Source organism: Monopterus albus, unplaced genomic scaffold (genome assembly GCF_001952655.1).
Source record: "Monopterus albus unplaced genomic scaffold, M_albus_1.0 scaffold118.1, whole genome shotgun sequence".
Taxonomy (NCBI): Eukaryota; Metazoa; Chordata; class Actinopteri; order Synbranchiformes; family Synbranchidae; genus Monopterus; species Monopterus albus.
Genome location: NW_018127998.1, coordinates 1,238,332 through 1,264,803, shown reverse-complemented (window position 1 = coordinate 1,264,803; position 26,472 = coordinate 1,238,332). Strand labels below are relative to the sequence as shown.

The following is a 26,472-nucleotide window of genomic DNA, read 5'->3' as shown; positions in this document are numbered from 1 at the left end:
TGTTACTTATTCATCTACTTTATATTTCATTTGTATTTTGTGGCATTCATGTGGACGGCAAAGTAAGAATTTCATTGTACAGGGAAACACGTTTCCTAACTGTGCATATGACAAATAAACACTTTGACTTTGAAAAAGGATATATGGTAGAAGAGCCTGCGAACACCACGGCTTTCTCAACTTTGGCCTGGGTTGTGTCTAATGCATCATGTGGATACTGGTGTTTAGTGACTAATCAGACTGTGGAGGACACTGCATGAAGTCAACTCTACGGACAGTGTCCACGAAGAAAACCACTACTCACGATCAGGGTCTGACAGACAACACGAAAAGAAGCCCGATGAGCACTGGCTGCGCTTTCTTTGGTCAGATGAAACCAAAATAGTTTGAAGCAAATGGGTCCTGCATGTTTGACATGGACCGGCCCTGGACCAGCAGGGACTGCACAGTGCAGACTGTGACATGGAGGTGGGAGTGTGCAGATGTGGGGCTGCATGAGCACAAGACGTGTAGAGGAGAGGACATTTACAGAGGACGTTGTGAGTACAAGTTTGTACCCAAATAGTGAACGAAAAGACGAATCCAAGAGTCAAGATGCTTGGTGGGAGAGGAATTTTCCAACATGACAGCATGATCCCAAACACACTGCAAAAATCAGACAAGTTTTCAAAGAAGACAAAAGTGAGGAGCTAATCGGCTGCTATCTGAAGCCATGTAGCTAAATTAAAACACAGATCTTCTCAGAAAACTATCTGAGAGAAAGCAAATATGCTTATTTCCTAAAACTCATACTTTTGCTTTGGTCTATTGAATCAGCACAGAGTGGTCTTAGACTACAATATTACTGTCTTAAATCTAATAGAACATCACAGGAATATTGTGAAGTGGAGGGAAGAGCAAAAAAAAAACAACCCTCCAGCAAAAAGCAGCAGAACAGAATCAAGAATGGCAAAACATGTCTCCATTTGTGCAAGACTAGTATCATCTACGTCCAGGGGATTAAATCTGTCACTGAAAATACAAAGACAATGTTTTTTTTTTTTTAATAACAGTGGAATCTTTGGTTACAGTTCATTTGTAAATGTGGACATTGTTGTTTTCCAAATTAATTTGCTCCGTTTTCTTGGGCTTTAGCTATTATCTAATAAAATGGACAGGATTGGTAATGACTTAATGTTTTACCGATATTGACCAGGGGACTACTTTTGTTGAATACTGTCAGTTGGCCAGCATGGTTTACTGTCCCTGTAACATCTTGGCAGGACCACTGGCTGCCTCCGCTGCTATGTGGCAAATCACTAAATGACATAGAGTCAAGGAGACCGTAAAACAGAGAGATCTGGCCAATCGGTTGGGGAAAAAAGCAATTCCTTTAAATATAGTTGCTTCCAAATGGGTGTCATCTCAACACAAATGAATATCCAGTGATGTGGGCTATTTGAAGCCCTGTAGAACTTATTACATCATTTTCACCACAAACGACTTGTTCTGACAAGTGGGTATCAGTTTCCCTTTTGTTGCAAATCTCATTCCGTTGTAAACGGTCTATAAGGATCCGACTAGAGATGCTAGGAGCATAATCTATGTGCAAGCATCGTCATCAGCATTGCTACAGCGCATAGCATCCATGTTGATTTGCTTCCTGGCCTGTTGTAGACGCAAAACAGGGACCGTCAGCAGTCATTTTCAAGGACAAGGGCCAGTAGGTTGGGCTGAAATAAATGATCGAAACGCCCGGCATCACTCACCTTTCAGTCGGCTCCGATGCGCAGCAAAACTAGCGATGGCAGCAGGTTATAATTTCAGACGGTTTCGCGTCACTATGGCCGCATTTCGCACGTACCCGGACCCTCTGTGGCCCCCACTACACAACCATGGACAGCTGCAGCAGTTCGGTGACTCCGCCCACAACGTGCGCGCGCGTGCACAACGCGAAAGGATGCTGCTGCCTACGTTCTTGCTATGGCACAGTCAAGCCCAGCAAAAGGCTAAACGCTGCTTTTACAGTCACAGACACTGTAACTTTTGTAGCTCAAGGCTTATTTGTGAACACTCAGCAGTGATTTCTTAGATTAGAACAAAACGTTTTGGGAAAGAAGCTCAATACCTTCCGAATTGTAAGCTCTCTGTTAATTGCATGACTTAAGCCAGTAGCTATTTATCTTAGCACATACACTGGAAACACCTAGATCCAGAATATAGGCCTGCTCCTTATTAGCACATTGTTTATGCCTTTTATGTGCAGTCTATGAAAAATACTGTTTTAATTTTGATGCTTTTGGATGCACATTACATTTCACTGTACGTCCTATGGTGTGTCAGATATAAATCCACTGGATGGATCGGCATTAGTTTTCCAAGACATTCTCTCATTTGGCATTTTAATGATGGTGATGGAAACCCCTGTTTAACACTTTGGTCCAAAATCTGGGTCAAAACTCATTTGAGCGCCACACCAGTCACACCAGGACACGGCCACTTCATTGCACTAGTGGTCCATCCATGGGTGCACCCATCTGCAGTCCTGCAACAGATGGTGTGGACCCCATAGAGCCCTGATCTCAGCATCAAGGAGTTAGTGTGGGATTACAAGAATAGACTGAAGACACCGAGGCAGCCTAAATGCACAGGAAAACTGTGGTATGTTCTGCAAAGGGCTTGGAAAATCCTACCTGCCTTGAAAACTGTACACAAGTACTGTAACTAGTATCCTGCTGTTTTAAAGGCAAAGAGTGGCCATGCCAAGTATTAGTTAGATTTAGGCTTTTTATATTTTATGCACTTTATATAAAGTTTACTGATAAATTAAAATAATAGTAAATCAATAGCATAGCTTTTGTAAGCATCCTCTCTTTAATGCTAGTGCCTGAAACTTCTGCACATGAGAACACGCTACTGTATATCAAACAGCACATTCTCACAACAGATCAGATTTTATTGTTGTAAGGAGGCATCTGCATCAGTTTCTCCACCATTTTATTCAGTTTGCTTTAATACACTGTATGTTGGTTAACTACAGATCGGACCTTACTGTTCCCCAACTGTGCCTCGGCAACCGTGACGTCACTGTCCTCACCAATCGAAGAGCTCGCAGGCCTGGCGTTCCTATCGCGAGGTTATCACATTAGCTTGGTCGGTTAGCTAGCCACGAAAAGCTTGATTGTGTAGCCGCATTTTACAGGTTTTTCATTTTTCACAGAGCACCGGAAAGACGGCCCATTGTTGTTTGATTACTGTCTTGTCACGCCTGTAAGAAAGGATAATCGCCGGTACCTTGTGTTTGGACGGTAAGTTGTGTAAACGCAAACAGTCTGCTAACTAGCAAGGACTGTTGCCCAAGAGGAAATGGGTTTGTTTTGAATACCTCGGAGAATTTCTGAATTATTTATATTGACACTAGAAAGAAGTTAAATGCAGTATCGAGCAGAAATATTGTGTCATTTGATTTGTTACGGATGTATGTCTGCTGCATATGTATGTAGAAATTTGCGTTCAGTTGTTAATATCTGTGTACGGTTGTGACATTACTCTTCATGTAGGTACAAAGTGCGACCAAGCTGTGTCAGTCTTGTTCACGTTTTGCTCTATTTTCAGTGGATTTGTTATTTTTCAGGACTCCAATAATGAGTTATGCTGAAAAGCCAGAAGATATCACAAAAGAAGAGTGGATGGACAAATTAAACAATGTTCATATACAGAGGGCGGACATGAATCGCCTCATCATGAACTACCTGGTGACAGGTGAGGCATGTAACATGTGAGCTGAATATACAGCTTGTATAAGTCAGAACACGTCCTTCTTACTTGGGCTGCGACTAGGCTTAACGATTGTTTACATCCTCTGCTATGCCTTTTCTCGAATGAATCCTTCTGAATGAACTATTTTATCTCTAAAGTGCCAGAAAACGGTGAAAAATCTAACTTGAAGCCCAAGGCAGTGTGATCAAATTGCCCATTTGACAAACAAATGCAGCAAATCCTCACAAATGACAAGCTGGAAGTGGGGCGTGTCTGATATTTTTACTGTAAAATAATGACTTTTCTGATTATCACATTAGCAAACTAACTATTGCAGCTTTATTCTCAACTACCCTCTTTGTTTGCCTGTGGCTGTTTTGCACGTTTCAAGAGGGATTCAAAGAAGCGGCAGAGAAATTTCGGATGGAGTCTGGTATCGAGCCAAGTGTGGACCTGGACTCTCTGGATGAAAGGATAAAGATTAGAGAGATGATCCTGAAGGGACAGATACAGGAAGCCATTGCACTCATCAACAGCCTACACCCAGAGCTGCTGGACACCAATCGATACTTGTATTTTCATCTGCAGGTACATTTGTACAGTGCTTTGTAATCACCATCAGTAGTTCTGACTGTATTATCTGACTCTAAGAAAGTAGTTGGTGCCAAACATCATGTTAGTGCTAGGAAAAAGGGAAACGTTTGATAAAGGCTGAATGTTAAGTATTGCATACTTTATTGTCTTTGCAGCAGCAACATTTGATTGAGTTAATCAGGCTAAGGGAGACTGAGTCAGCACTGGAGTTTGCGCAGACACAGCTGGCCGAGCAGGGGGAGGAGAGCCGAGAGTGTCTGACAGAGATGGAGAGAACACTAGCCCTTCTGGCCTTTGACAACCCAGAAGAGTCGCCCTTTGGAGACCTGCTCAACATGATGCAGCGGCAAAAGGTCAGACTGAATTGTTATATAGTTTCGCTTCAGTATTTGAGTCTCGAAGGAAGTTTGAGATATCCAGTGATTTTTGTGTTTTCACACCTGTGGTTTGGTTCATTATGTTCAAACCAACGATATGATATGAAATGTTGTCTTTTCTTTCTGTAATATTACAGCACAGAATGCCTTTTTTTTTCTTTCTTTACTTAGTGGCCACTTTATTAGGTACACCTCTATAATTTATTGCAATTCACTGTAACAAACCTGCTATATTTTAAGTTTATTGTTGTGTAAAAAATTATATTCATTAAATTATGAATTTGTTTACATTTACAAAGTGCAATTAAGTTGGATAGTGAAAACATTAAAAACCTTTTCTTTGTACTAGGGCTGCATGATAAAACATTTTGTGAGTGTGATTTAGATCTCTGTGTGATCACGTTCTTGTGTGACAATGATTGTGCCATGTTTGTTTTAACAGGGTGATGCCTTGCATCAAACCAAGGTGTTCCCTTTTCCCCGCTAAGCTGTGTTAATTGTTACATCACATGACGAGCTGTAGACAGGAAGAGAAGACTAGTTCAGAAACAAATCCATGTTTGACATTGTGAAAGATATTCTGTGCTGTCCTGCAGCTATTTTCAAATGTTGCACTGCTTGCCCTAGTGCCGAATAGCAGTTGAGGCAGAAATAAATCACTTTGCAGGTTTTAGTTAAGTTATTGGTTAACATGGGTTAGTGAGGAAAAGGGAGCACTTGGTTTAGTGCAAGGGATCTCACTGCTAATGCAGACATGGCAGAATCATTGTCACGAGACTGAGATAGCACAAGGATCTAAATCATGCTCACAGAACGATTTGTCGTGCAGCCCTACTGTGTACTTTTTCAGTTAAACAATGGCTTAAGCGATTTAACAAATCACAAGTTTTTGTTTCTATTGCATTTTGGAAAATGTCCCAACTTTTCTGGAAATAGGGTTTGTATATGTTTATTATTGAGGTCATAGTTAAAGGTGGTGTTATAATGGGCTACACTGTATTAATAATATGTGTTTTTTTACTTTATGTCCTCCCCTATTAATAGACATGAGGGATCATAACTATAATGCAGTCTGGCACATCAACACCGCTATGACCTCAGTGCTAAAACATTCAGTTTAATTAATACCTCTTTGGCAGTGCCAAGAAAAACTGAGCATTACAGACATCATCGAAGAAGCCCTTATGGCAGCACAGTTGGTTTGGTTTGTGTGAGATTGTATAGGTCTGCCTAGTAAACTGACCACTGGCTGCCTCTGAGAGTCAGTGCTTTTTGTCTCTGGTCTGTAAACACCATGTTATTTGGACTGCCATGAGGAGATCCCAGATGTATTTAAACTTTGTTGTTTATGCTGAACTGACAATCTACCAGCATAAGAAGTGGCAGTTATTTTATTTTATTATTATAAAATGTATTAGTCTGCACAGTGCCCTAGAGATCACTTGAAATTTACCAACTTAAACACAAGCCTAACTGAACCAAACAGACACACCTGAGTTTGTCGGAACAAACTTTTCATGTGAAAGCATCCTTGAAGGTCTGGAACCAGATTATCTTGCTTGTTGTGAGAGAGATATGGGAGGCTGCATGCAGGAAGTAAATGTGCAAGAAATGTTTATTTCATTCTGACTACAACACACATCTTGATACACAGGTGTGGAGCGAGGTGAACCAGGCTGTGCTGGACTATGAAAACAGGGAGTCGACGCCCAAACTGGCGAAACTGTTGAAGCTTCTGCTTTGGGCACAGAATGAGCTGGATCAGAAGAAGGTGAAATATCCCAAAATGACTGACCTTAGCACGGGCACTATTGAGGACCCCAAGTGAACATAACGGACAAGAACACCCACATTCTCCCTTAATTTATGAGTCAGTGACTGTGTGACAGCCAGGTAACATATATGTATAAACAAATGCTACATTACATGTGTCATTCATGAGAAGTAAGGCTTTACTCATTGTGCAAACTGTAAATTGCTGTATTTGCAAAGTGACAAATTATTTAGTTTAATGATCCTGGATTTTCGATCAATCTTGGAGACAACACAGTTCAAACTGCTGTTTTATATTTTGTCTTTCTAAAGCCTTTCTAGAGTATTATTTATTGTGACCACTTTTCCTTAGCAAGGCATTTTGTTAGAAAGGTGATAGTGTGAATGGACAGTGTTAATAGTGTGGTGTGTGGAGGCAACTTTAAGGATGGAGAGGTCCTGTCGTGGTTCAGACTTTGCAACAGCGGACACACTATTATCCTTAATGAAGATGTGTTAAGATTGAGATGACACACTGCAACAGAGTGTCAAATCAGAGGTTTAAATCAAATTCTTTTGCAAAATCTATTTTTCAATGAAATGGAAAGATACAGTTATTAATGTGGTATCATTGTAATATATATTTAACAGTTTTATTTAGTATGATATTTGGTGATTTGCTATAGAATCAACCACTTTCTACACCTTGAAATGTTGTTGTACCTCTGCAGTATGTCTGTGGGATGAACTGCCTCATAAAAATGATCATTTCACACGTGTGTTTGAGAAGGTGTGAGACAAGTTCTGACAGAAATCAGGGCAGGCCTTCATACTGAGAAGACCACCCCAGGGTTGTTCTGAGCCTATGGTATGCAGCCGCCCCAACATGTTCCAGATGGATGCTAATGTTGTGTTTTCTCTTATGATAATTCAGACCGGATTGACATGCTACTTGCCCTACTTTAAAGTCTCACATTTAAAATCCATTCAAACTGATTCTGATTCATTGGCTGTTTTGATAAAGTTTAAAAGCATTGCAATTTTAAATCTGAACTGACCGGTCCTAGGACTTGCTGTCCATTTTGCAGCTTCTGAAGCCGTTTAAACTGCATGCATCTTTTTTCAGTGAGGGCACTTGTGCCTTTTGTTTTTACTTTTATTTACAAACAAAACACATTTGCTGCTAGTTGTCCATCCTTAATTTCTTTTAATGTTGTATTGTCTTTAGAGAAATTGTCCTGAAAAATACTGAGTCCCAGAGAGCTCACACCTCTTTTATTATTCAACATTTTTAAGATCAGATTTGCAATTATTAAAATAAAACTTTTGTGAACCATACAAGAGAAGCCTGTGTGTGTGTGTGTGTATATATACAAATTTAAAGGAAATATACACAAGGGTATTTAAAGTTGTTTCAAGCTTTTGAATATACATACAAAAATTGAGGATGGTTCTGAAATAAAACAAATACTTCTCTGCCCTTTGTAGGTGCATTATGTAAATGTTACATTTAAATGTTACATCCATTGAAGCCACCATCTGTAACTCTGCTGTCAGTCTTGCAAATCGTATTCAAGTGCTTTTGAGTTTTATTCCAACAAGTTATACCTGTTTGCCCAGTCTGCATGAGGATAAGAAGCAGAGGCAACAGGACACCAGTGTTTTCTGAATGGCTGACAAGCACAGATCAGGAGATGGCTGCGGTGGTTCTCCATCGGATCTTCAGGTTTACACAGCCAGTGAATTTACCGAGGATGAGGAGGAGCAACAAGAGCAAACGCTGTGGCCCAGGTGAGACGGCAGAAGACTTAGAAAAGCACACTACAGTCTCGTTTATAAACTGTCCTGTGTTTTTTTACTAGCTTCTTCCAAGTTGTATGCTTCCATCTAAGTGACACTTGGTAACGTAGCCGTTTTATTATCAGACTACATTACATAGTACATTTTTTTAAATAATGAGCACAATATAGATCCTGTTCATTGGATTAAATATACCGGGCTTCCTTGATTTGTGCTGTACTTGCATGTAGAGCTGCAATAGTTGTTTGATGAGTTAATTAGTGAGTCAACAGAGGATTATTCAGCACCTGTTAATGAAATTTCCCCATTGAGGGGTCAATAAAGTACCTACCTGTTTTTGTAATCAGTTAATAGTGTCATTTTTTTAAAAAGCTGAAATGCAGTAGTCCCATCTTCTTTAATATCAATACTCTGGTTTTCACTTGTCTGTTATGATGGTAAACAAAATAAAAAGCATCTAAAGATGTAGCCTTTGGCTATGGAAAGCTGATGGGAATTTGGACATGTGTGATTAACCTGCTCGCAAACTGACAGCTCCTACCACATGCACACAATAATCCATGTCATTAAATAGAAACTGTTCTCCTTCATGCTTACAGACCACTCGCTCAAAAATGGACCCTGATACTGTTTATCGGCACCTGCCTCCTCTACTGTGCCAGGATGGCCATGCCAATCTGCGTGGTCTCATTGGCAGCCACTTTTCACTGGAGTAAGACTGATTCTGGGCTGGTCCTGGGTGGATTCTTCTGGGGTTACTGTTTCACACAGATCCTGGGTGGGCATACCAGTGACAAGTAAGCAAACCACCTGGTACAGTTTTGTATTACCACTCACACATGGCTGTTGAACAACAAACCAATAACCTTTAGAGTGTAGTTGCTGTTGAGTTTGATTAAGAATCAAAGCTGTAAATGTTTGTTGTTGTAATAGAGTGGGAGGAGAGCGTGTCCTGTTGGTCTCCACAGCCTTGTGGGCTTTGGCCACCGCTGGCACTCCTCTTCTGGCCCAGCTTGGCTGTCACACTGTTGCTCTCCTGACTCTGGCCAGATTTCTTATGGGGCTGTTGCAGGGTGAGTACTGTGTGTTAGGATATGGAAATAAGCACTTCAAGGGAAATATGCATGTTCACATCCTTGCCCAGAGTTAAATGAGAAGAGCAGGTCTACTCTTGTAGCTGTAATCATAAAATAAAGCTACACATACTCCATATATTAGCTCTGCTGCAGTGTGTGAGCGTGAGAATGCATTGGTGACAACAGCACTGTATTAATGCAGTCATACAGACTAATACACATGTGAGTCATTTGACTTAAACAACATTGTTACTTAACTTGTTGGAGAAATTAGAGAACACACTTCTTACAAATTTGTCAAGATGATGTCTTGTGTTTTTCCAACCAACAGTCCAAAACTTAAAGCAGATTGAACTGACCAAGCTCATACTGTAGGTATTACATGAATTCAGAGGGCTTCATTTTGTCCTATAGGTGTTTTTTTCCCATCTTTGGCCAGCATTTGCTCACAGCGTGTAGTGGAAGGGGAGAGAGGGTTTTTAATGAGCACCATGAACAGCGGTAGTCATCTTGGGTATGTTGTACACACACACACACACACACACACACCAATCCACTCATAAATACACTATCTCTGGTGACACCTTCTGTTGCTCTTTCAGAACATTGTTAGCAGGTGGGATGGGGTCCCTGTTGCTGGATAGGTACGGCTGGGAGAGCATGTTTTACGGGACTGGTTTGCTGTCTGCACTCTGGGCACTCATTGTTTGGCAGTGTTTATTAAAAGGTACAGTAACTACAACCATGGGTTATTGCTTTTCTGTCTTAAATTACTCAGACATAGTATTGAAAAGGCCTTCGTCATGTTTGCCTCTATTTTTTAGCCACAGTAGCATTGTGGATTTATGCATGGCAGTGTAAGTTGGTCGATCAGATTGACGAACTGACATGAAATTCTCTGTAGATGTTCATTTGCCCAGAGGATGAATCCTACTCATTTTAGTGATCCCCTGACCTCTAGCGCCACCATGAGGTCTTTTGGTCTGAGTAAAATGTGGATTGTAATGAACTTTGGTACGCACATTAATGTCCTCTACAGATGAGGTCTAATTTATTTGGTCACCCCTGAGCTGTACTTTGTGTTTAATGCTAATTAGCAAATGTCAGCATGATAGCATGCTAAACTATGATGGTGAACATAGTTTGTTGGGTTTTTCTTTCATAATAATAATAATAATAATATGGTCTAAATCTTTGTAAAGTGTTTGTGGATGACCTTGCAATTTGGTGCTATACAAATAAAACTGAATTAAATTAAATATTATACCCTGCTAAATATCATCCTCATTGTACCTATGTTAGCATGCTGATGCTAGCATTTAGCTCCAGCACTGCTGTGCCAAAGTTACAGAACTAGTCAGTTTATGCCAGGGTGGCTGTAGACTGTTAGTCTTGTTTGTATCATCTTGCCAAGTGTTATCAGCACTGTCATAGTTACATGATGTGTGGTATTTCTACCTTCAGGTGAATGGACTCCCAAGCAGCTGAAAACAAGTAATGACTCACAGTGGAGTTTGTCTGGAAGGCGCTGGCTGGCTCTCCTTAAGAAGCCGTCTGTCTGGTATAGCTGAAATGTTCTTTAATCCTTCAGCATTTTTTTAACAGATGCTTGCAATACCAGTCTAACTTGTCACTGTTTCTGTGCCATCCTCTCTCTAAGGGCCATGGTCTTTGCTCATATGTGCGCAAGCAGCACTTTTTACACTTTATTGTCATGGTTGCCGACATATTTCAAAGAATCATTTCCCCATGCCACGGTATTTGTTTTCTCCATGTTGTATATATTTAGTCAATAATCACATCAGTTATTTAGGCTTTAAACAGTCTAAACCTGACTACACAGTTTAATAAAACTTGCCCCTCAACCTGTCTGTTCTTACAGGGATGGGTGTACAATGTAATCCCATGGCTTACTGCAATCCCATCAGCACTGGGTGGAGGATATGTTTCAGATTTTCTCATCAACAAAGGTATTAAAAGACAATGCCAGTATTGTATTGTGGTATGTCTGGGCCTTTCAATAAAAATGTTTACATCCTGTTTTTAATTTCTTCTGTAGGCTATAAAGTAGCATTTGTGAGAAAGATAATGCAGGTAAGTATGGAAAAACTGTTGTGGTTGTCCATGCATCTATTGTACAGTTGTCAGTTCAAATAAAAAACTGAATAATTGGGCGTGCAAAATTATTCAGCCCCTTTACTTTCAGTGCAGCAAACTCTCTCCAGAAGTTCAGTGAGGATCTCTGAATGATCCAATGTTGACCTAAATGACTAATGATGATAAATAGAATCCACCTGTGTGTAATCAAGTCTCCGTATAAATGCACCTGCACTGTGATAGTCTCAGAGGTCTGTTTAAAGCGCAGAGAGCATCATGAAGAACAAGGAACACACCAGGCAGGTCCGAGATACTGTTGTGGAGAAGTTTAAAGCCGGATTTGGATACAAAAAGATTTCCCAAGCTTTAAACATCCCAAGGAGCACTGTGCAAGTGATAATATTGAAATGGAAGGAGTATCAGACCACTGCAAATCTACCAAGACCTGGCCGTCCCTCTAAACTTTCAGCTCATACAAGGAGAAGACTGATCAGAGATGCAGCCAAGAGGCCCATGATCACTCTGGATGAACTGCAGAGATCTACAGCTGAGGTGGGAGACTCTGTCCATAGGACAACAATCAGTCGTATACTGCACAAATCTGGCCTTTATGGAAGAGTGGCAAGAAGAAAGCCATTTCTTAAAGATATCCATAAAAAGTGTCGTTTAAAGTTTGCCACAAGCCACCTGGGAGACGCACCAAACATGTGGAAGAAGGTGCTCTGGTCAGATGAAACCAAAATCGAACTTTTTGGCAACAATGCAAAACGTTATGTTTGGCGTAAAAGCAACACAGCTCATCACCCTGAACACACCATCCCCATTGTCAAACATGGTGGTGGCAGCATCATGGTTTGGGGCTGCTTTTCTTCAGCAGGGGCAGGGAAGATGGTTAAAATTGATGGGAAGATGGATGGAGCCAAATACAGGACCATTCTGGAAGGAAACCTGATGGAGTCTGCAACAGACCTGAGACTGGGACGGAGATTTGTCTTCCAACAAGACAATGATCCAAAACATAAAGCAAAATCTACAATGGAATGGTTCACAAATAAACATATCCAGGTGTTAGAATGGCCAAGTCAAAGTCCAGACCTGAATCCAATCGAGAATCTGTGGAAAGAACTGACAACTGCTGTTCACAAACGCTCTCCATCCAACCTCACTGAGCTCGAGCTGTTTTGCAAGGAGGCATGGGCAAAAATTTCAGTCTCTCGATGTGCAAAACTGATAGAGACATACCCCAAGCGATTTACAGCTGTAATCGCAGCAAAAGGTGGCGCTACAACGTATTAACTTAAGGGGGTTGAATAATTTTGCACGCCCAATTTTTCAGTTTTTTATTTGTTAAAAACGTTTGAAATATCCAATAAATTTCGTTCCACTTCATGATTGTGTCCCACTTGTTGTTGATTCTTCACAAAAAATTACAGTTTTATATCTTTATGTTTGAAGCCTGAAATGTGGCAAAAGGTCACAAAGTTCAAGGGGGCCGAATACTTTCGCAAGGCACTGTAAATAATATGCACATTCAGCAGTTGTTTTGGTATAGGTATATACAGTCTATGTGACAGCACTTTTGTTTGTACTGAAGAGGATCAGGGGCCACTGTAAAAACAGTATTTGAGTTCTGACTTTTTCCTCAGGATTCTGACTTTAAACTTAGAATTCTGAGTTTTTTAAAACTTAGCTTCAACCCTATAGAACAGTTCTGAGTTTAAAATCAGAATTATGACTTTTTTTTCTTTGAATTTTGTTTTTAATGCTACAGTTTGTAATTTAAGATAGCACCAGCATGAAAATCCAAACCATTCCACCCCGCTCTGCCCAGCGCTCCCTCTCCCTGCTCCATTACAATCTGCTACACTCCGCCACGCTCTGCCCACCTCTTCAAGATATTTGCCATTATGAAATTAAAATAAATGAGAATGCAACAGAACTTTCTAATCAAGCAGAAAAAAATAGAAAATTTCTGATTGGTCAGAGAGGTCAGTCCCACTCAAAACCTTTTAGAAGATAATATCTCCGCACTGCTGCCAGTGCTGTTCAATGAGTCTGGTTCACAGGAGGCTAGGACAGCTCCTCTCCACATTAAGACAAGTTTTGAAAAAGATTTATACATGAAAAATAAAAATAAAATAAAAAATATACTGTAAATAAAAAATGTGGCTTTAAAATCAGAATTTTGAGTTTAAAGTCTGAACTCAAATACATTTTTTCACAGCGGCCCGACTCCTCTTCTCTATGTTTGAGTCTAAATATTTTACATGCATGTCTTTTCTTCTCTTCACCAGTTTTTTGCCATGGGTGTGTCGAGTATATTTTACATGCTTTTGTGTAGAACAGTGACATTTACCTCCGCTGTGATTTTCGTCTCTGCTGCCATGGGTGTATCCACTTTCACCAGCGGGTGCGTTGAAATGATTCTGTGTGTGTGTTTAATAAACTGTTACAACCTGAAGTAATTCTTATGGAAATGAAATATAACATGACAAATACTGTGTTTCTGAAGCTGAAATATGCAAAAATATGACAGTATACACTGAGTTGTCAGTTTGTTGGGTACAACAAGTTAAAAGTCATGCAGTCTAACACAACAGTCCTGCAGTAACTGCAGTTTACTGACACGTGTTTCTTTTATTTTGTCCATAGTATTGTTTTCCATAATACCACACTATTTCTAATAATATATTCAGTAATCAGTCACATTTTTATGGTGTTGGAACTTTGTAAATAAAATTCAGCCTTGTTCACTGTGAATAAAAATCAGCCTGTTTCCTGTTCGTGTAATAAGTCTCGATCCTTTTCAGTGGTGTGTCTGTGAATGTACAGGATCTCACCCCGTCGTGTGCAGGCGCCCTATTTGGTGAGTTTCTAGCAGCCTACGTTTCGATTTCATAAATGTGTGCTAATCATAGTGTTTAATCCTTTAGACATTCTTGTTGATTTAATTGTTTAATCAATATTCCTTTTCTGCAACAGGTTTTATGAATATGTTGGGTGCTTTAATGGGTATGTATTGAATATGGTTTGTTGTTGTTTTGTAGTTTATAGGAAATATGTAGCTACCAAAACAATGTATCTGGAATTTATAAGATTTAAACTGTTTGTGAATCTGTATCTGAAACTTTAATATGTAAAGGTGTCATTGTTACCACATGCCGTTACTACCTGTCATACCTTTGACCTTATGTGTTGCGCAGGACTGGTGGTGGTTCTTCTGGCAGGCTACCTGATTGAGGTCACCCTGTCGTGGGCCACAGTCTTCTCCCTCGTCACTTTAGTAAACGCCACAGGTCTTGGGATCTTCCTGATCTTTGGAGATGCTCGTCGTGTTGACCTGGAAGATTACAGGCAGATAATTGTGATTTGACTCCGAACTTTTGTTGCAAAACCCAGTCTGTATCTGATTGCATGTATCACACTGGGTGTTAAGAGTAAAGCTCCGTCCACGGTCAGTCAAAAATCATTTAAATTAATTTTGTTTTTCTGAAACTGACAGCTAATTACACTGAAGCCATGTTATATAGTATGTCATTGTTTGGACATTCTGACATTTTGTCATTGTTTGGACAAGAGAACCACACTTTTGCTTATCATGGCTGTGTATGAAAATACTGTACATTTCCTTTTGAATTTGTTTTTGGAAAATGAAGGGACTTGTTATATTGTTGTATGTTTTTTTTTTTTTTGTTCTATTGTGCTTACTGTTAGCCAGACTGCATAAAACTGCTAATGTGAGCTGCATTGTACAAATGTTTATGACTCTGGATATTTACTGTAGAGAGCTTGTCTTTCAAATTGAAATATTTCAGGATTTTTCAAATTAGTGTTAAATCACTGATGTATTCCTGTGTACATGAGACTAGGTCTTAGCCGTTGTCACTTCTCCTACTCTCCACACTGACCCTGATAGAACATGAAATCAACCCATCATTTGGTAATAGCCTACTTACAGCAAAACCTAAATGATAGCTACAAGTTGCCCTGCCTTTGCCTCAGCCTGAGATCCTGAGCATGGTGGAGAAGGTTTTCATTCAGAATTGCTCTATATTTTTCTGCATCCCTCCCTCCCTCTATCCTGACGAGTCTCTCAGTCCCAGACTCAGAAAATCATCCCCACAGCCTGATGCTGACACCACCGTGTTTATAGGTATGGTAAGAGTGAGGTGATGTTTAGTGCCTGCTTTGCTCACCACACACTGTTGGGAAATGTGGCCAAATAGTTCCAACTTTGTTTCATTAGACCGGAGGATTTAGTTTATCATGGTCTCCGAGTCCTTCAGGTGTCTCTTGGCAAACTCCCAGTGGACTGGGTGGCCAAACCTGTGAGGACTGGTGGTTCCAGTTTTCTTCGATTTGAGGATGATGAATGGATGGAGGCTACCGTGCTCTTGGGGATTTTCAGAGCAGCAGGGATGCTATTATATCCTTCCCCAGATCTTGACACAATCCTGTCTCGCAGGGACAGTTCTCTTGCCCTCATGGCTTTGTTTTCACTCTGACATACACCATCAACTATGAGACCTTAGACACGTGTGTGCCTTTCTTAATTATATCCAATGCATTGAATTAGGCACAGGTTGACTCTAATCAAGCTGTAGAAGCATCTTGATGATTATTGATGGGAATAAGGTGCTGAATACTTATGTAAATGGGATATTTCAGTCTTTTATTTTTAATACATTTTAACTTTGTCATTGTATTGTGTGCAGACTAATGAGTAAAAAAAATCCATTTCAAGGTGAGTCTGAAACACAACCAAATGCAAAAGATCTCAAAGGGTCTGAATGCTTTCTGAATCCACTGGCCACTTTATTAGGTACACCTGTACAATTGTATGCACTTCGGTGCAACACTTCCCCCTTAACATCTGTGTTTATGAAGCCACAAATGGCTGAGTGGTGGTGGTTGTACTGCACTGCATTATATTCAAAGGTGTTCCTAATATTCTGACCCTCATGTATTTAGCTGGGCAGGACACCTGTGAATATAATACAGTCTAATAAAACACCACATTTAACTACGGTCTAAATAATAATAAATGACAGTTTATGACAGTTTCACCAAAAACGGAAAGCTTTGGAGCGTCAAACACGGGTGTACCTAATAAAGTGGCCGGTGGGTGTATATGACCATGAGAAGGGTTTAGCTGATTGCACCCTGAAGACCCGTGGTCAGACTTTGATGCACGGGATGGAGTTCCCCTTTAAGGATGCCATGTTCCCCAATATGTTTGTTAGCACAGAAATAACGCGGTTGCAGTGTGGGAAACCACAACTTAATAAATATTAGAGAAGGAGGCTGCAGGAAAGCTCCTGTACTGTGGAACAGAGCCGTGGATTCACCGCGGGGCCGGGGTCCGCAGCCCGGGCAGCGCATCCTGCCGCAGCCCGCAGTGCTTTTCCGTGCACAGAGATGGAAACAAAGCAATGCAGGTGGCAGCACATCCGACAGCCTACATCATATTAACCTGGTCCGCCAGAAGCTTTGAATGGGGGGCAGCATTCAGCGTGTGACAGCGAGGAATGCATCCACGTCATGACGTTATCGCTGTAGCTTAAGAGGACCGGGGCATGGAAGCCACACGCAAATCTGGATGGCTCGACGTAGAGAAGTGTCTGACATCCAGAAACCCGAGGAACAGTCGTTTGGACATGAAGGTCCGACACAGCTCTCCTGGCACATCATCTGACCCGACCGCCTGCCCGTGCGCGGTAGTATTGTTTGACCTGATTTACCTCCACGGATCCATCTCCCTTTAAATCACATAATGGTTTCACTGAAGAGGGTCAGCTGTAGGCCTGAAAATCAGCTGCCGTGTTGTGCAATGAAGGCATGCAGCTGCACACAACGGATCCGACCTGAGACACCGGACAGTACATTTTAGGCCGCACAAGAGGAGCTTTCATCTGTGCCATTACACCTCAAGGACAACAAGAGGAAGACTATTGTCTGATACAGGTTATATTTTTAATTGCTTGCACTGCAGCAGCGCCCAGGCCTATGAAGTCATGATTTTTGTTGGTGCGTCTTTTCTAGTGATGGCGAGATGCTCGTAAAGCTCCAACTCTCCTCGATAAGGGACAGGGTTGCCACTCGTCGTGTTCACGGCGGACCTTGATTTATTAGCCATACAATTAAGGCACGCGGTGAATGCCAAGAGAGGAATCCCACTCTTCACGTCGTGCATCATCATGAAGACGGAGAGTAAAACATCTGTAAAGAGAGAGAGAGAGAGCATCTGCCTGCGCTCACAAGAACAAAAACTGCCTGCTTTGACCAAAAATTGACCAAATATAGGCTTTTTTTCTAGGGCAAAATTAACATTTTCCATTTGGTATGGTGATAATTATTATTTTAATTACTGGGAAATGAGAGTTGTTTGTTTATGGTTGAATCTATTTAAATAATATAGTCCTGTGAAATCAGTGTGTGCCAGGTGATGACTGATGATTAAGTTACCAAACCTAATTTGCAGCTATTTTTGTAATGGATTCCTTGTTTCACTAAGCTTTAAAGATGTCAAATGTGTTCTGGTGCTGGCTTCTCACCGATGAGATGGAAACCTTTCTTTTTAATATCGTTTTAATTTGGACATCTGTGGGTTTTTGGACTGTCGGTCAGACAAAATAGTACATTTGAAGAAATCATCAGAGGTTATGAAAAATCTAAGTTGAGATTTTTTTTTCTTCGCTATGTTTTTGATATTTCATATAAACAAGTCAAAGAGCAGTTACTTATAGTTTAGTTGATACTTACAGTAATTGTTAGATGCAGTGCTGGTGTTTCAAATATTCTGCTTGCAATGCTGTGAAAGTGAGAAAACCAAATCCTCATAATGAAGAAGCTTCATCCAGAGAATGTTTGGGATTTTTGTCAATAAATTACGTTTTTGACATTTATTTTTATGTTATTGACTAACTGGTTGGTCAACTAATTGTTCCAGCTCTAAAATGTCCATCTATATACATAGTTGTATTTCAGAGGAAAATAAATGCAAACAGCATATAGAAAGTAGTATGACATTGATTTCTGGTACAGGATGTTTATTGTCACAGTAACGGAACCAATACCAGCTAGGACAGAGTTCCCAGTAATGTGAAGTGTCCAGAATAGTTTATTGATTGTTGTTATGAAAATAAACATGCAGGGATATGTATGTGGTTTATCCTATGGCCCAGCGGCACCAGGTCTGAGATCGATTACAGTGCTTGAGAATTAGACAAATCATTTCTAAAAAGCTTTCACATCCAATATAAGCCAACATTAAATGATGCCATAAATTAGATTATTAAATAACTGTGATTAACTGGGTAATAAACTGAAGTAAGTGGAGGCAATATAGTTCCAAAGTACCTCAAAATGATTTTGAAGACATCTTCCTTCATGTAAACAATGAGGTTCAGTCATGGGCCACTTTCTACAGTAGGTTTGCAGTATGCTTTGTTTGTTTGAGTGTTGTACTGACTGATTAATGGATCCATCAAACTATTTGGAATTGTTCCTGAGGACAGATGCCATTTTCCCATTTTTAAGTTTACACAACAATCACTTATGAACATGAATGTTTGTTCTGTATTTGGCCACGAGATGTAGCTGAATTAGCTGCTTTATGGATAAATAAAAGCCCTGTGCTTGTTGTAGAGCCACTCAGCTTTTTGCTGACCGCTGATACGGCCATTTGACATTTAGTAAAGGGATTTGTTCTAAAAATATAAATGTGCTGTGTCCTGTTCTAAGAGACAAGATGAGCTAAACTGTGAACAGTCACAAGTGAAGGGTCTGCACACCTGTACAGCTTTGTGGGTCAGGTTGTGTGAGCTGTCACCTCCTGGGAAGAAAAACAGGAGCAGGAGCAGGAGCGCAGCAGAACATCCCTCCTCCTGAAACCCCCACTCGATTCTCCTTCCTACCTTACCCACCCATTCCTACCCTTCACTCTGACTCAATCCTGAAAATAAACCCTCACCCTTTCCTTCTTTTCATATATTACATACGTGTATATATACATGTAAGTTGTTGAACTCATATTTACTTCCCCCAGTTTATAACTTATTGTGATGTTAAATATTTGGAAATGTTTTATTGTAGTATACAGTACAGAAATAGGAATGGGAAAAAAAATCTTACACAGTGATGTGCAAAACAATCTCCCCACTCTGAGGGCATACGCTTTATTGATATCTGGAACTTCAAACGTTCACTAAATGTAATGTTACGGCTTTCAGTCCGATTATGCAAATTTTTTTTTTCCTGTCTTGGAGAAAAAAAGTGGCGGGTGAACCCGGGTGGTTGGGGAAACACTATATAACAATGCAGCGTACCCTGCCACTGCACTACCCTCATCGCCACAAACACACTATGTCTATTTGATTGTTTGCTAAAAACTAGTGTCCAGATGTTTAAGGATGTTGATGCCTTTTATAATATACACATTAGACCGAGCAGGAAGCAACACATTGTTGATTTTGGTCTCTTAAAGGAATTTGTTGAAGAAAAATATAAATACCAGAAATAAACTTTATTAACTAAGGTGAAAAAATTCAGCCTTTAAGGAAAAGGGAGGCTGACGCCAAAACAAGTGTTGAGACTAGAACAACTAACATCTTATTTGACAAAGGAATCAAAAGAAGTGTTCCAGAGAAGCCATGATAATCTTTGGCCTATTTTTGTTGCAAAGACCTTTAAAGCAAATAAGTCATTATGGACCATATAAAAAAACAAACAAATTTCACTTGATCATGTGCAAAATCCTCATCATGATAAAAAAAAAACTACAACAACAAACAGATAAGTATATCTTTAATAATAAACATGATAAAATCTAAGAATGTGATAGTGACCTCTGATACAATGGCTGTTTAATTCAGGGGTGACTTAAAACTTTTTTTGCATAAATTTTCTATATTCCAATATTGTTATATAACTCTGATTGCACCACAATCATACTCCCTCTCTTTTCTTTCACTCTTGCACACACACGCGCACACACACACACACAATACAGCAAGCAATAAAAAAAAAAGTCACAAACGTATACCATATAGGCTAGTCTCTGGGTTTTCATACACTTGACAATAAATCAGTTAAGTATAATGCTACAGTTTACATTTTGAGGCGATCTCAGTTAGAAATGCCGGTACATTAAAGCTTACATTGTCTGAGGATGATGTGGACGGCTTATAGCAATGAGAGTGATGAAAATGCCAAGATTATAATGATTCTAAAACAAGTAACAAAAAAAAGAGTGACAGGCCTGGCTTGAGTTTTAAAAGCAGTACATGCTACATCACCTACATAAATTCATCAACAGAGACACCTGTTGGAACAGCAGGGAACAAAGGGGAATAAAGAAACAGGCAAAGCAAAGTGTGTTGATCAAAACCTCATACCGTATATTTGTGTTTCCACCCTTGAAATAAGAAAGAGAGGGGCCGCCTTTAAGAGTGTTTGATCTCTAGCCATCTTTTCGTTGAAACTCTATATGAAAACTCTGAGGTACAGTACAGGGGGACAAAATGAAAGGTTTCATCTACTCTACTGCTGAAAAGAAAGGTTAAGGCTCCACACTGGAGACAAACAACGTCCCACATGTTCTCTTAAATCAGCTGTAAACCAGGTGGTACATTATTCATAATAGTTTTCTGACAGTTATGCTTTCTAATGTCACATCCTGGCATGATTATGTTTATGCATACAGAAGCTTTCAGTGTACACATTCCTTCACCGGAGTAAGACATCCCTCACATGAACAAAGGGAGAATTATACAAGCTCGTTTTTCTTCTGAAAACACAACTGGCCTCACACAGATAGCAGACAACTTGTCAATAAAGTGTTGTTCACTCGTTAAGATTAACCATTACAATCACTTAACATTTCTCCAACACACAAACCACAAAGTGAACAGTCACTGAATATCAGCAGCATGTTGTCAAGAGATTTTCAAAACAGACGTGCAGATATTTATATTTAGTAAAGAATGCAAGTTCTTGGATAGCGATAAAGATTTAAAAGGCTAAAAAATACAGAAACAACAAGAAAATATAGATTATTGAAGCAATTCAAATGGTGGAACTGTTTTTTTTCCCTGCACACATCTTAAAGTTTGGGGAACCAGGAGTTTGACATGGGCCAAAGTCACCAAAATTAAATAGAAAAAAGTATTAGTTTTGAATTTCTTTGTCCTTCCTCGACCGCTGGTTGAGCTTTTAGAAGCCATCTTCTACTGTTCACTTTTGACGATCCTGAACAGAAAGAGAATAAAAGGAAGAAATCGTATATGATCAATCGGTGTCATATCAGACACCAGTCATATTACAAGGCAACGCTGTGCAACTGTTATAGCAGTAACAAGTCTTAATTCCCCAAAAGAGACCCAGAGTAGGTTATCACTGACTGACAAACAGAATTACACTGTGATCATTTGATCATATTATTTGATCCTTTTACACAATTCTACCATTTTCTGTGGTGTAAACTTCAATTTGATGATTTTAGATTTGTGGTTTCGTACACATTTGCCCTACTGCGATATAGAGAAGGTGACAACTGAAAGGAAAGCCCAACAAAGTGTCTCAGTGAGGTGCTGGGCCACCACGTGAATCCAGAACAGCTTCAGTGCTCCTTGACATTGACTCTCCAGGTCTCTGCACTCTCCTGGAGGGATGAACCCCGGTCTTCCAACAGATGTTCCCTCATGTGGTGTTTTGATGATGGCGGTGGAGACGCTGTCTGCCACATCGCTCTAACATCTCCCATAGGTTCAACTGGGTTGAGACCTGGTGACTGTGAAGACCACATGACACACATCATGTTCATCCTCATCAAACCACTCGGTGACCCCTCATGCCCTATGGACGGGGGCACTGTCATCCTGGAGGAGACCACTAATCTATTCAGGCTCTTCTTTTCATTTGTCACCATCTGTACATCATTACAGCCAACAATAATCATTTTAACATTCTCATGTCAGCCCAAACAAAAAAGATGGAATAAAAAAAATAAAAAACAACTGACTTTACCTGATCGATTCGGGATCGGCTCTGTATTGAGGAGGGTTCATAGCTCTGTTCAAAAAAATATGCAACAGCCTTAGTGGAAAGTCACACTAATACAAATCTAATCACTTTTAATCGCACAATATTCAAATATTTCATCAGTGAACTTTCCACTCATTTAAAATCAATGAGCACTATAAACAAAATAGTCGAATGAATGAAAACCACTTTACATATAAGAGAATACTGAACAGGGGTATTATTAGGTGAACGCTTGTTTTTCTTAACCCACAATTATATTTATTTCCATATTCCCTCATTTATTACAGTAAAACGTCCAAAGTTACATCAAGAAGTTGGGTCATTAAGGTGTTTTGACAGCAGTGCTGTCTCTTTAGCAGAGATGTATTTTCCTCTTCACAAATAAGTAGAACAGCTCCCACCTACATCTGGTTATGCAGCTTAGAATTACGTAAATGGTTTAATTATTAGGTAACATCTTCAGATGCAATTCATACTAATCTTTATTATTTGGAATCCAAGATGATGCAAAAATATTTCAGAGCAAGAACATCAGCAGCTTCATTTACCGTGCTGTTTACCATTTACTTTGAAGGAGCATACTGGTGTGCACACTTTTATATTTGACTAAGATATTAAACATTTTAGTTGAGACCCATCATTTTTAATTATATAAATAACTGTTCCAGTTTAATACTGTTATATTATTGTGAAATATATTTAAGTCAAGAGGGTCCAAAAAATACGCACACTTTCATACAGTCTCTAAATCTATTATTTTATCTAATGCTGAAGTGCTGTGTGTCAAGTCTAAAGGGACCTCGTACCTTTTTCACCACCTCCTCCTCCTCCTGCTTCTTCTCATAGTGGGAAAAGTCATCAAAGATGGAGGTGGTGTGTTTGTACTGGGCGATAATCTTGAGCACCTGCTTTGCCTTTTCCAGAGGAACCTCTTGAGTGTCACGCGAGTTGGTGACTGGCTTGTTGTCGTTGTTCTCCAGGCGGATGTGGCGCAGCTGGCTGTTAGGCACGTCCTTCACAAACAACCAGTTCACATCAAACTTGCCCTTCCACTTGTCCTGTGCCCAAACGCCAGCGCTGGTGCCATAGTCCACAGGGGAACGCATCTCCGCCACACCACAGAAGTGACCGCTGCCGTTGACACTGAACAACAAGTACACGGGACCTTTAGCGTTCATCGCCCTGTAGGCTGAGTCCAAACGCTTGTTGCCATGCTCCGTGCTGCACCAGATAGAGTACTTGATGGAGCGGTGGATGTCATCCTCAGAGTAGCTTTTGATGATGAACACACGGCCGTTCTTCAGGTTCCAGTCAAAGTCCTTGGGGTTGTAGCTGTGGGCTGCTCGCAGCTTCTCCAGCACAGGGTGGGACTCTGATCCCAGCTCTGGAAGCATACCTCCAACCCCTGCACCTCCATTACCAACACCACCACCATTGGAGGACCCGCTGCTGTCCATGCTTCCACCACCATAACATAAGCTTCGATTGCGTGGAGCTATCCATCGGGTCTGCGGCATTGGAGTGGAGTTGTGGTTCTGGTAAGACTGAGGAGGAGGTGGAGGACCCTGCATGGTCATCTGCTGCACGAGGGACTGGGCAGACTGAAGGGACTGCTGAAGGGGAGGAAGGAGACTGGGAGCATGGGAGTGCAGCTGAGGCTGGTGCTGTTGGTGTTGGTGGTGGTGGTGGTGGTGGAGGGGGGGCAAAGGAGGGGCCATCTTGGGGGCAGTCCCTTTATTATCCCATGTGTCAATGTCCATGTTGTGTTTAATGGCAGCTGGAGGCAGAGCTCCACTTATGGGTATGCTAGACTTGTTCTTGGTCTTTTGCTGCTGCTGCTTGGCAGGTTTACTAGCAATAGCAGCCCACGATGTAGGTTTCGGAGGGGGCATTCCAATCGGTGTGCTGCCGTTGCCTGTGGCAACAGCTGCAGCTAGACTGCCACCTCCACCAATCACAGAGCCTGCACTCTTCACACTTGAGCCACTTCCTGTCACATCCCCGCCTAATTTTAGACCCAGCATGCCCTGCTCTAGGCTGTTCATACCTGGAGCCTTGCTTAAGGTGTCACTGTGGAAACCTGTCTGGCCATCAGGGACTAAGGTGCCTCCTAAAGAGCTGGGTGGGTAGCTGTAACTTCCCCCATAGGCTGAGCTCTGAGTCTGCTGGCCCTGAGAACCACTGGTGCCCCAAGCAGAGAAGGCCGGGTTCTCTGGGAAGAAGTTAAACCTGTGAGGATAGATGCTGCTGCTGAGCCCACCTGGCTGCCCAAACACTGTGTCGTGCATGAAGTGATGGTCTCCATTGCTGAGGGGGGTATAGGGTGTTAGATAGGGAATTGGTGGGTCACCTCCTGTAGACCATGGAGCCTCACTGAGAGGGTAAGGAAATCCAATGGAGGGGGCATAGTAGCTGGACAGGTAAGGGTCTGTCATGGACTGATAGCTGTTATTCTGCAAACAGAACAGAACTAGGTCATTTGTTATTGCAACAACATGAAATAAAACAGATACTGAATGATTAAAATTCTGACATGTTTCCCACCTGACCGGACTGGCTGGGGAGATAGGGCTCAAAGTCACTGTCGTGGACTGTGTCCTTCTGGTGGAGGGAGCCATTCTGCACAGAAACTGGAAAAGCTACAATAAAGTGAAACTGCTGTCAAAGCTGCACATTAAAACAGTTCCAAACAACCTAATGATGCAAAGTCTATTACTAAGCCTAAAAATACAAAAAAAAAATCTGCAATGTATATGATGTTTATAAACCCTGTAGTTAACACTGATGCAAACAAAGCATATGTTCTGCACTAGTACTAATAACTTGTCCATAACATTTCAGCAGCTGTGCATCACCAGTACCTACAACTAAAGCTATAGGAATGGAATTTACAAAAAAAAAAGAGAGACTCCCATGGGTGATGAACATGAACTAAGTTGTTGTACAGACAAATTGTCCTAGTGACGCAGAGTGGTGGACCGACTTTTTAAAATGTGGAAGGTGTTTCACAGAGTTACAAACACACATGGCTCACACTATGTAATGATGCAAAGATATCCAAATATAAATCCTTTTTATATACTTTTGGAGTTTTTGTTGGCTTATTGGCAACAATAATACATGAGTCAGTTATATTAGATACAGTACTGGTCAAAATCTGTTTAGATTCTTATCCCTCATGCAAAACCATCAGGGAGGTTAGTGTGATCAGTCCTAACTTTATTCTGCAGCATGACAAGTAGCACAAACATGCAGCCAGTCAGAGGAAACTTTTATTAATAACAAGAAGAACAAGGACTCCTGGAACTAATGACACAGACCCTCTAATCTGGCCATTGTACAGTCAGTGTGGGAGAACTGGAAGAATGGTGACAAGTTCTCCAAGATACAGGGAAGAACCTTCCTTCTGAGTAGATTGAACAACTGTGTGGAGGTGCATCTTGGAGAACTGGTGCTGTTTAAAGGTAAAAGGATGGTCACACCAGATATAGGTCTGGTTTAGGCTTTTTCTGTTTACAGCACTTTGTGTGAACTTATTAAGTGATAAATAAAACAAAAACATTAATGGCATCTTCACTTTAATTTCAGTAAACTTTTGATCAGTGCTGTATAGGGTACCAGGTGACAGTTACAGTATGTACAAAGCTGCTCACGGTGCTATACTGGTTTACACTGGTGACACTTTGGGCACAGAACATCGACACTGGTTTTCTCTTACCTTTGCTTGCATCTTGTCCTTTCGATGTCTTAGTGGTCATGTTGAAAAGGTTGCATGTGAAAAGAAGAAAACAGAAAACCGTGCATTGGTCACGAATGTTAAACATAACATCACACACTGTCCTAGCCAGATAGTGACATGTACTAAATTCCAGTGAAACCAGTGACTGACACACAGAAGCCATCAGCGCTGAACAGTGTACTGCTATGGCAACGTCCGCCGGTAATACACCCACTGGGGGCTGTGGTCCAGGCCTTCATTAGTTACCAGCAAAGAG

General features: G+C 40.8%; 3 protein-coding genes across 4 annotated transcripts in view; 2 read left to right on the top strand and 1 right to left on the bottom strand.

Moving 5' to 3' along the window:
- Positions 1-3,018: 3,018 nt before the first annotated feature.
- Positions 3,019-7,797, top strand: LOC109966786 (glucose-induced degradation protein 8 homolog). Its single transcript, XM_020611933.1, has 5 exons — positions 3,019-3,287; positions 3,614-3,741; positions 4,130-4,326; positions 4,488-4,685; positions 6,364-7,797. The coding sequence occupies exons 2-5, from the start codon at positions 3,624-3,626 to the stop codon at positions 6,535-6,537; spliced, it is 687 nt and encodes a 228-aa protein (XP_020467589.1). The 5' UTR covers positions 3,019-3,287; positions 3,614-3,623; the 3' UTR covers positions 6,538-7,797.
- A 333-nt stretch (positions 7,798-8,130) lies between these two features.
- LOC109966749 (solute carrier family 17 member 9-like) lies at positions 8,131-15,013 on the top strand. The gene is made up of 13 exons (XM_020611860.1): positions 8,131-8,252; positions 8,861-9,058; positions 9,195-9,334; positions 9,752-9,851; positions 9,940-10,064; positions 10,802-10,898; positions 10,998-11,094; positions 11,220-11,307; positions 11,397-11,431; positions 13,729-13,844; positions 14,245-14,300; positions 14,417-14,446; positions 14,638-15,013. The coding sequence occupies exons 1-13, from the start codon at positions 8,131-8,133 to the stop codon at positions 14,805-14,807; spliced, it is 1,374 nt and encodes a 457-aa protein (XP_020467516.1). The 3' UTR covers positions 14,808-15,013.
- Positions 15,014-20,255: 5,242 nt separating this feature from the next.
- Positions 20,256-26,472, bottom strand: part of ythdf1 (YTH N6-methyladenosine RNA binding protein F1) — a 6,788-nt gene continuing 571 nt past the window's right edge. The window contains exons 2-6 of one of the 2 annotated variants that reach the window (XM_020611914.1): positions 26,196-26,223; positions 25,022-25,107; positions 23,284-24,930; positions 22,460-22,504; positions 20,256-21,682 (exon numbers count right to left, since the gene is read on the bottom strand). In XM_020611914.1, the coding sequence (XP_020467570.1) occupies positions 21,668-21,682; positions 22,460-22,504; positions 23,284-24,930; positions 25,022-25,107; positions 26,196-26,223 (1,821 nt within the window). In that variant the 3' untranslated portion in view covers positions 20,256-21,667. Of the gene's footprint in view, positions 21,683-22,459; positions 22,505-23,283; positions 24,931-25,021; positions 25,117-26,195; positions 26,224-26,472 lie in introns of both variants that reach the window. The other variant, XM_020611913.1, reaches the window with a different exon arrangement.

Bases quoted from the DNA above. Each gene is read 5' to 3' on its own strand.
- LOC109966749 (XM_020611860.1), top strand. From the start codon at position 8,131: ATGGCTGACAAGCACAGATCAGGAGATGGCTGCGGTGGTTCTCCATCG. The intron at 10,899-10,997 runs GTATAGCTGAAA...CCTCTCTCTAAG, and splicing joins CTTAAGAAGCCGTCTGTCTG to GGCCATGGTCTTTGCTCATA. The intron at 13,845-14,244 runs GTGCGTTGAAAT...GATCCTTTTCAG, and splicing joins GTATCCACTTTCACCAGCGG to TGGTGTGTCTGTGAATGTAC.
- LOC109966786 (XM_020611933.1), top strand. From the start codon at position 3,624: ATGAGTTATGCTGAAAAGCCAGAAGATATCACAAAAGAAGAGTGGATG. The intron at 3,742-4,129 runs GTGAGGCATGTA...GCACGTTTCAAG, and splicing joins CATGAACTACCTGGTGACAG to AGGGATTCAAAGAAGCGGCA. The intron at 4,686-6,363 runs GTCAGACTGAAT...CTTGATACACAG, and splicing joins ACATGATGCAGCGGCAAAAG to GTGTGGAGCGAGGTGAACCA.